This window comes from Merops nubicus, unplaced genomic scaffold, assembly GCF_000691845.1.
Source record: "Merops nubicus isolate BGI_N331 unplaced genomic scaffold, ASM69184v1 scaffold41293, whole genome shotgun sequence".
Taxonomy (NCBI): Eukaryota; Metazoa; Chordata; class Aves; order Coraciiformes; family Meropidae; genus Merops; species Merops nubicus.
This window is the reverse complement of record NW_008599193.1, coordinates 10,270-21,196: the sequence shown is the minus strand read 5'-3', so window position 1 is coordinate 21,196 and position 10,927 is coordinate 10,270. Positions and strand designations below refer to the sequence as shown.

Genomic DNA, 10,927 nt, shown 5'->3' with positions numbered 1-10,927 from the left:
AAGTACAGCTTAGACAGCAAAGGGTGTCATAAATGCAGTCTATGTATGATGGAATAGTAAACACATGAGGACAGATGTAGTCTATGTATGATGGAATAGTAAACACATGAGGACAGACTCATCTAGCTAGACTTTCTAGCATATTTTATTGTCCAAAAATACTTTTCATTTGTGTAAATAATCCCAAGAGTAAAAGAAAAAAGGTTGTTTACTTTTTTCCCTTTTACCTGGTACTTTAAAAAAATCAGTATATTTAGGTGTCAGGATAGCCCTAATCATGAATGTTAATGGTACTTCAAAACTCTGAATGCACTAGTGTAGTTGCAATACATATAAGCAGTCAATTATATTCTCAATTTGGAAAGAAGCAGATTGAGTGTGGGTGGGGCTTTAGCTAGTAGATACAACCTAGACTTCCATCCTGGTTTCTGTCAGCATCAATTTCTATAAAATTAGGCACTCCTAGTAGTATCATTAGAAGCCACAAAAAGAGAATGTTGTCAAATAAATCCTTGTATAGAATTTTAACACACTCAAGCAGAACACAGAACAAGATTAATGCACATAAAATTGGTTTTGTTGCAGGTCCAGTACCTGAAATTACACCTTGATTTATTCGATTTTTCCAGTTGGCAAAACCAATCAGAAAGGAAATCAATTTTGAACAAATGTTGCCCAAACCAGAAGAAAGATTATCTCCTCTTCTTCTCTACCGTATTTCTTCCCTCCCTTTTTTTCCCTCTCCATAAGAAATAATGAAAGAAATCACTTCATAATACTGGCAGGAAAAAAAAAACTGGGACCATGCAGTCACAAAAAAAAAAAGTAAACGAAAATTCTGGAGCAAACAGAAAGAAGATACATTCCCTACCATCAGATGCTACAGCATCCAGACACCATACACATGAAGCAGGCTCAAGTAACAGAGTTGGCACAGATGGGTAACCACATGATTACTAACTCATCTTAACCTCAACCATGTGGTAAACAATTGCTACGGAAATAATAACGTGGGTAAGAGTATAATACACACACTATTAACGTTCAGTAGATTGTTGATTAAATCCATCAGATTTCAGGTACTGCAAGCAAGCTACTGTCAACTTTTTATTCCCACAGGATAACTTTAGTTCAAACTGAGAGACAACTGAAGTTCTCCATTCCATCAGTCCTCTGAATAAGACAACTTTTCTACCCTTCCAAGTTATCAAAGACAAACTTTATTCCAAAACATTTAAATAATTTATGGTGAAAAACCCAAACATAAATTGGCCTCCGATTATTAAAGAAAGCATTACATCTGTTTTTTTAACCTTTTAACCTTCCAACCACTTTAAAAAGGAAACACTAGTCAAAACATCAACTGATTTCCAAAAGTCTGATACTACCACCAACACGTCTGTGATGCATCTCCCATGCAATGAAGAATGTGAAGTGGCTGAGAATACTTTCTCTCCATACAGGTTTTACCAGTTTAAATTCCATGAGCTCATGGACACACCTGACTTGGTAATTTCTGTTAACAACTTTATATCCAAGTAATTTACAGAGAATCTTGTGGATTACTCTTCATGACTCTGCTCTGAGAATTCAGTTCTAGTTAATCACTGCCCACCATCTGGCACTCCAAAGACCTCTGACAATAGCATCCTTAAGGAGAGCTCTCTAAGCTGCAGCTTGTTTGCTGCAATTCAGCAGACTACAGCCAATGGTCTTCCTAATTCTTCTGAAGTTCATTAATTCCTGGACTGAACTGCTTAATGTCTACAGAACTACTTCCATTCAGAAACTGATATACAACTATTATGATCATTTCTTATCTTTTTTTTTGTACTGCAACTGAGAGCACTAGGCAATTCTCAGTAGAAATGAATGTGTATACACAAAATGAACAACAGAAAATTATCCAAATCAGAATTTACATAAAATTTCAGACAACAATCTTCCTGCAAAAGGGAATACTCTATAAATGTATCATACTGTATAGCAATTATCTTTCGCTCTGAGACACATAATGAAACCAAGGTATCAATATCAAGCTGTCACATACTGCCTTGGAAAAACACTCTTGACTGACATACTGACCTTCGATTTATCTCACATAATAAATGTGCAATAAAGAAAGAAGACGCTTGAAGCAAAACTCTCCCAGGCTCTTACGAGCTCTTCCCTCTTAAGCTTACAATTACACAAACTAAATCATGTCCAGAGATTCAAATTTCATCCATTATTACCTACTCCTCTCACATCAATTCTAAAGGTCTTAGCTGGATACAAATGTATACTGTTACAATGACATTTACTTCACAACTATAAGTAGAGAAGATTTTTAATTAAAAATCTGTAAGTAGAGATTTTTAATTCTGGAAATTGTACATTATTAATTGTATAATGGGGTGCCATCTTCAGCTGCTAACCTGTAAATCTGACAACAGGCTGTTCAGAAGACTCATGCCACATTTATTTCTAATCCACTAACTACAATTTAGAACAAGCTATTAACACAAACAGGAGATGATGGGTTCAGACCACACTGGAGTCACTGAATGTCTTATTGCCTTTAAACATAAAAATTAATTTACCTGCAAGATAGTAATTTCTTACAGAGCTTAGAGGTTCTCTTCTTTTGATCAAGACAATGAAATGTCTTTTAGCTGAAGGCTGGGCAAAATCACAGGATTTACATTTTTTTCCCAACACAAGTTTTTAGGAAACATTAAACAGATGAAGTACAATACAATCTGTTAGTTTAAAACATGCAAACAGGCTGTACCACAAAACAAAAAAAAAACCAAAACAAACAAACAAACAAAAAAACCCACCAAATTATCATCATATTTTCATGCAGGGCTGTTTGGGAAAGTGCCTGTTTCATAGTGACACCTAGGGAAAAAAAAATCCTGATTTCAAGATGACTAAGGAGAAATAAGTGCCTTTCATGTTATCTAGAGGAAAATGGTAATAGTATTATAGGTTTTATATCCCTTAGTGCAGTCATGAAATATAATTTTAGTACATCAGGTTATTTGCTCAATAGACCTTTCTTTTTTACCACTGAAAAGCAGAAACAAGATTTCTTTAGTGTATTCTACTTATTATATTATTCAGGAGGACTGTTAAGAACGATGGACTTGAAGTAATCTACACAGCTTGCCTTATACTGCTGACATGGCATCACATCACTGTGACATTTATACATAAAGCTCTACCAAGTCAGTCGAAGATTTCATCCTAACAAGAATTTGATATTTAATTTACATTTTCCCAGTATTTTACATGAAATACACATAGCAAAAGCTAAAACATCTTGAAAGAGATCATTGCTTATTACTAAGTATTCCTCTTTTTGCACTGAGTTAAAGACAGAATCCTGAACCTCAGCAATAGCAAACTTGAACTTTTATACTCTGTAGCTAAATGCCAAGCTCTGGCTTTTATTTATACATCCATGCTCAAAAAATCTGGTTTTGACTGCAGTTCAGTGTAAAACAGTAGCAGAAAGGAGAGAAAGAAATGGCATATGCTGAATGAACACCTAATTCTGCACAGAGCAATGCTTAAGAATAAATAGCCAACCACAGATGCCATCAAACAACCAAAGCAAGCAGCTCTAAAAGCAGCCAGTTTGGTCCTTCTTCCTACTGGTTTTGGTTTTAGATATTTTAGTATCTGAAGTGGAGATGACCATACTGCACTCTCCTACCAGGGTCATGATCTGTTCAGCTACACTGCCCAAGCAAGACATTTCAGAAAATGTACACCTTTTTCTGATCTGGTTTGACTTAGCAAATAATTACACAAGTTCTGATATGAAACTGTAAGACAAAACATTTTCACACTTCTAGATTCTTTAGAAAACCTGATAGAAACTCACAGATATATTGGTATGATAGAAAAATCAAATTTCAAATGTTTCCAAAGAAAGATAAATATAAGCTGCCAACCTGTTGTAACCTGACCACAAATTATTTTCCCACCTATATCTAGTGTTCTAACAGCTGATCAACTTTGTTATTAAACAGTAAAAGAAAAAAACATAGCAGTTTTAGTATAGAATCTATTAATTTTTAAAGTCACCTTCAAGGAGATAGTAGCTGCCAATAGCAGTCTCAAAGGAGGAGGTTTTAATTAAAAATCCAACCTTTGTTATCGTTTACTGTACACACTGGACTTGGAAGAGCTTTTTGCTTTTCCCAACCTGTGCTTAGTAAGTATTACAAGCAGATGGTAGAAATAAGGCAAACTGTAAGAACTGCAAAGTTTATTTGCAGCATCTAAGAAATTCACAAAAAGCTAATATTACCCAACACTAACTTATAAAAGGAAAGAAAAAGATAGCAGTGTGGATCTACATCTTTCTCCTCTGGAAATTGAAGAGCCTAAGTCTTGGGGGGGGGGGGGGGGAAAAGACCTCGAGAAAAATCTCAAATTTTTTACATGCTCTGACATGCTTTAAACCATTGCCCCCTCCCTCCCTCAGCAAAGTATGGGAACAACCTAGCCCAGAAGTCAACCATCAAACATCAGATACACAAGAACACAGTCATGGCTCCTCAAAACTAAAGTGTAAATGGAACACATAACATGTATTAATGTTCTTAAATAGGTAAACCTGAAGCCACTAATTGACATGTTGTACATATTCTTTGTTCCTCTCTGTTTGGTCATTCCTATTGGGTATCCTCACAGAATGCTGGTTTAGATATTGGATCTCACACACTCCACACAATCATTACTTAGTTCTGTTAAGGACAATCTTCACTGTGTAACTGAAAATAGGACACAGCGGCCAATATAATTTCAAGCATGTGCTTAGGAACTGCATTGACACAATCTGTTATTTTTAAAACAGTTGTATTTTGTTCCACAGAGATAGTTTTCCTTCCTTTTTACAACTAATCTCCTTTTCTGATTTCTTCAAGAACTGCTTACCTGCAGAATATTAACAACCAAAATAAAAAGAAATACACATTTAGGGATATTACTATTTAAAAAAAAAAATCGAATCCAATTGTCACTTCAAACCAAAATTATTAATAATACCTAATCAGCAAAATTACATTACATGGATAATGACCGGTTATCTCAAAGAACAACAGTCATGTGATTTCATTTAATACTAGCCAATTAACAACTATTTTAATAATTTAATATTAAGCCCAACAAGAGTACTTCTCACACAAACTACAAAGCAATCAGCCAACTGCAGTCCTTCACTCAATTCAGTAAACATCTTGAGGTTTTTCATACCAGACTGCTGGTCAGAATTACAGATTTGTTATACAATATGTATCAGAGTGCAAAAAAACCAATCATATTTGCACTCTGCAAACCAATAAAATTGAGAGCGGCAGTTTTTTATCTAAGGAGAAAATCAAGTTATACAAGCATAAGTTTCTGTTTGGAATCTGTCATTCACAAAAAAAAAAAAAAAAAAAAAAAAGAGAGGAGAGCTGGTCATACACATATCATGAACCACAGCACACGGCAAATTTCTTCAGAACAACCTTTTGTCCCTTTGGAGAACTTTTTCTCTCTTTTAAAAGAAAAAACATTTAACACATGGCATATAAACACACATATAAAGCAGCTCCCTTCCTGAAGGGGGATGACTAAGGAGAACAGAAAAAAAAAAACACACCAAGAAAAATCTAAGATGAGTATCAGAGACAATCAAGTAGCATTTATCCATGAGGCATTGCTCATAACCAGATGACACAGAATGAAAAGGATCCAGCCAGGACTTTCAGTAGCTAGCTTTTCTTTCTTTGAAATTTTTACTAAAATCTTGAAAATATGTCCAAGACTTTCTATGTCTGGTGTGTGGTAAAAGCCACCTTTGCCCCTACGCTATGTCCTCACCAAATCAAAGAATCTCAGTCCTCCCAACAAATAAAAGAAGAGGTCATTATGAGTGATAGACCAGACAGAAAATGATGGCCTCAGAGTACTCTGTTCTGACAGATAGAGAATATATCCAGGAAAGCAGACAAAGCAGGAATGATACTGTTGTGCTACACCAGTACCTGAGCAAGAACTCCTTCCACATACATTTAAAGAGAGAACTCAAAGCAAAACTGCACCATCTAGTGTCTGATCAATCCATAAGTGCAACGCATCTTTTCCCTGAATTCAAACTTAGTGCAAGATTTTTGGTGGAAAAACTTGTAGTAAATCTAGAAAATGTGTACCATCTTAGTTCCTAAGATAGTAGTAAGGCATTTGAATATTACTACACTAACAGCACTATTTTTCACACAAAGATTTAACAGTCATAGTCTAAATTAATAGAAATTACTAAAGTATATTACCTTACAGTGACAATCCCAGAAAAACATAAGAAGGCCAGTGAATACACAAGTTGACTACTGAAAATGCTCCAGAGATTTAGAGGGATGAAAAGTTAAGATGAACCCCATTCTTACAAACTCCTCAGAAAAGTACATGTCTTCTGTTAAATATCAGGTGGCTTCAGCCAGAAGTAGTGCAGTTTCAAACAAGCACCCCGAAACAGCACACAATGTATACATTAGGATAACACATTTGGACAAAACTACTATTCTCCAACAAACTTGTTTTCTACTCCTCAACAAAACTGCTAAATCTTCTAAAACAAGTATGATTAAACAACCCTTGAACTGATTGAGAAAATCTCTACTTGCTGGAAGTATTTTATTGGATTGTAAGAATTCATTAATTACTTTCTCAGTTCTAAAACAAGTTATCCACATTTGCAACTGTCCTGGTTCCGTGTAAAAAGGGGTTCAGGGCAGGACCCACACGGAACAGAACTATGTACTCGCCTCTCCCCCCCTGAGAGAGAGAGACACTTTGGGAAAAAAATGAAGTATATTGTTTAACAAGGAACAGAAAACAAAAAAGGGAGGTAAGGAAAATAATATATACAAAGATTTGGGGAAAAGTACAAAAAATAAAATACACAAAACCCTCAGAAATGGTTCCAGGGTCCCACGGAGTGAAAGGACAACTTCCCTCTCCAAGCTCCAAGGCAGGAGTGAAATTAGAAACCACTCCCTGCCTCTTATCAGAGTGTGCGTGGGAAGGGGAGGGAATACAATGGTTCACCCCCCCCCGGGGTCCTCCCAGTTGCTGGAAGGTCACGCCCCCATTCCAAGCCTCAAACCACAACAACAACATAACTTTTTTTTTTTTAAAAAAAGTATCTAACATAGATCAGAAAGTTAAATGTTACATTTTCTTACCTTGGTTTATTGTGTGGTAATGCCTTTGCATCAACTGCAAACATTTTGGAAACAAAGACAATAACCGGGGCTGTTCCTTCACTACTGCATCTCATAAAAGCTGAAGACACATAAAAGAAAGTTATTTGCACAGTTTTTTTCCCAACAGTATGAACAAAACTATGGTTTTCCATTATTTTTATAGGAATTATTTTTTATCTCCTTTCTAAATGGATAATACGCTAAAGACAAATTAACAGGAAAAGTAGAAATTACTCCAGCCTAATCATTTGATAATACTGCCCATAGCTTCAAATCTGTTTCACAATAAAATAAAATAAGCAAAACTGTAAAACAAAGAACTCCTCAGAACAAACTACGTATTGTTTTGATATTTAAAGTTGAGTCCATAGACTCGTTTAGATGAGAACAATAAACAGCGCAGCTCAGCTTTAAGACTGGACTACTTATCCAGCGCCCTAAAATATTCTCCCTCCTCTCAAACTGAAGGAGGAAGTCCTGCAAACGTCCAGACGCCCATGTCTGCACAAAATCTTAAGAACTTAAGTGCAAGAATAGATATTCCTCAAAGGATGAAAGATCCACACACAACTAATTCAGTACTCAGGAAATTCCCATAAACTACTTTTTCATCCAACTGGAGCGAACTGTCCAATCAAAATCAGACAATACCATTCAAAACTTCTAACAACAGAAAATAAGTTCTTCTCTGCCACTTCTCCCTTTAATGTGATGTATGAAAAGACTATACTGTAAAATACTCAAGCATAGTTTCAAAAATTAGCAAAACACTCATTAAATGTGCAGTACACTAGTTTTTCATAACCAAAAGCATTAAGATCCATGTTTCAAGAGGTATATTTCTTCTAATTTACTTAGTGTTGAATACTGTTTTGGTAATACAGTGTTTGTAAACATTCAGTGAAAGGTGAAAATTCAGTTGCCTCATCCCCATAAAATAATTCCTAGCAGCCTGCCAATTTGACATCCACATCTCATCTTAAATTGACATTCGATATCTCATCCCTTTAGATTCTTGAAGCTCTCTTCAAAATCAAAATACTGTCCTGTAAACATTTTTTACTACATACATAAAGAAATGTTTTTAACTGTTCCTAGCTCAAGCATGGTATCTTCTTCTAATTTTTACTAAACTACCTCTTGAAATACCAGAGAACATTAACAATAAAATGGTATTTTGTTATATTCTGTTCAGGCAGAATGTTTTCAGAAAAACAATATCATACACATAAGGCCTATTTGTCCCCAAAAACATATCTGAAAAGATCACTTGGCAACATTCTTTTTCAGACTACTAAATCTGGGGGAAAACCATTTGACTTTATCTAGAACATCCTACTCCACGGAGGAGATTATCATATATACATGTAGAAATACAACCTTTGGTCATCACTGAGTGTTACAGACACATCATCAGTCTCAACTTTGATTTTCAATTCCACTAAATACTAAATTATCCTTCAGCAGTTCTCATCTGTCTTTCAGGAAAAGAACTCAGTAGAAGATGTCCATTCCAAGGCATCACAATTTTTATGGAGGACATGCTTGAACTCAGAGTTTACGTTTGTAAATAATTCCAAGATTGAAAAAGGAATACGAGCATCTTATGAGCTTTCCAGCATCCTCTCCACCAAGTTTATTTTCATTACTGCCTATACACAGTTCTTTTACTGCTTGCAGCAAAGTTACATCATTGAACATAGCCTTTCCAGCCCTTATTACAATTTTATACTGCAGGACATGGTGATTATCAAACTTCCTCTTGCTTACTTTGGCATATAGGCATCCACAAGTTCAACACACCAGCATCCCAATATACTACTAAACTTTTCTTGAGGAGGAACTCTTAGTTAGACATGGAAACTCTGCCAAAACTAGACACGAAATCAGTATCTCAATGAAGTCAATGCCAAAACTTAAGCTAAATTCAAAATACCAAGATTTCATATCTTCACTTAACACTCTGGGTAACAAAATACACTTGTTGCCCTGGAAGTCTCTTGGCTCTTGTTTCCATTTGCTAATCTTTTATCATTCTGGAATATTATGAAACAACTAAGAAATCAAGGTATACCTTGAGATACAGAAATCTTGAAGAAAGTCTTAAGGACGATGTTCACAGTAGCAGCTAAGCTACATCTTCCTCACTTCTTTTCAATACAGAAACTACTTAGCAATCAATGCAACAAAAAATGTTTTTTAATTTTGAATCACCCAAATCTAGGCCTAGTTTATCAATGTACTTGTAAAAATAACATCCAAATTCAAACCCCAACAGGCCAAAAATGAATTATCTTAACACAGAAGTTGGTAAAACATTAAATTCCCAACTAGGTAACTTCCACTGTTTAGAACTAAAACCAAGTATTAAACTGATATCCTTCCAAAATCTCCAGTTTCAGAGTCTTAGACTTCACACCACATGCAGCTTGAGTTGCCTTCATAACAGGAGTCTATGGGACCGAAGAAGACTGTATGGCCATAAGACGTAATACTATGACACATCACTGACAAACATTAACAAAGCTACTGTAAGTAATAACTACAAATCTAAGTAGAGATGACAACACATGATCCACAGACAAACCAAACCAGCAAGATAGAAACAACCTTCATGCTAATGGGAGAACATCTACTCACCACTTTTCAGTTCCTGAGTTTCTGGTGGCAAAGAATCAAATGTTCTAGCTCCAACACACATCAGCTTTTCCACTCTCTCTGCAGTGATGTCAAGAGGACTAGGAAGTTTATTACACACCATGGCTAAAGATCATTGCTAAGGATATATATTTATATATTTGTATTTCCTTACTGAATACAAATAAAAAGGAAGACAAATGCTTTCAATCTTTGTTTCTTTAAATCAGCCTCATGCACTAACTGCCAACAACAGGCAACTAAAACCTAGCTCTGTCTGTTACACTGCATACAGCTCCCTCTCAAGTCAGCAACAATTTCTGACACTTATCCAGGGGCAGTACAGATAGGGAATTAGGGGTGGCTCACCCTATGCACAGCTGGGGCATGATTCATAGAACTAATTAGTACTTATACATCAATAATTTGTGCATACCTATTATAAAATTATATTATATCAAAAAAAAAAGACAATGAGAAGACACAGCAAATAGCTAAGGCTGATCTTAGATTAAGTACTTGTGTGCCTAAAACACAAGACCAGATACAGAAGCTCATGGACAAAAGACTTAAAATACTATTATACAAAGGAGATTGGCTTATCCTCCAGGAAAAACATTAGATTTGTACATAAAATCACATAATAAAAGTGTGTCATTAAACTACCACCAGTTTCATAATCTATTTGCCTAAAAAACCCCCAAAATTGTGAAAAAGCCTGAAGTTGGTAGAAATGTAAGGCTAATTCTAGGTACATAACTTAATATTACAAGTGAAACAACAGGTCCAGCAAGCATAGGCACAGATGTGAAAAAGAGAACAAACTATGCCAAATCACACATGGAAAGAACTGAGCACTCTCCAAGTCTGAGAACTGCCAACAGAACAGAAAAGTAGTATCTGCCTTTAGGATACAGAGGACTGCATCAGATATTGGTAGCCACTGACTACAAATGGCATTAAGCTGAACTTTAGGGTCTGCATGCCGTGACTCCCGTGCACCAATTTTCAACCCCAAAGAGGTGACTATCTTTTCAATTTTCTCT

At 35.6% G+C, this 10,927-nt stretch overlaps 1 protein-coding gene across 1 annotated transcript in view; it reads right to left on the bottom strand.

The window, feature by feature from the left end:
• The window catches only part of EFTUD1 (elongation factor Tu GTP binding domain containing 1), a 77,930-nt gene that overhangs the window by 57,002 nt on the left and 10,001 nt on the right, over positions 1–10,927 (bottom strand). The window contains 3 exon segments of the mRNA XM_008937273.1: positions 7,224–7,323; positions 9,885–10,007; positions 10,797–10,923. Coding sequence (XP_008935521.1) covers positions 7,224–7,323; positions 9,885–10,007; positions 10,797–10,923 — 350 coding nt within the window.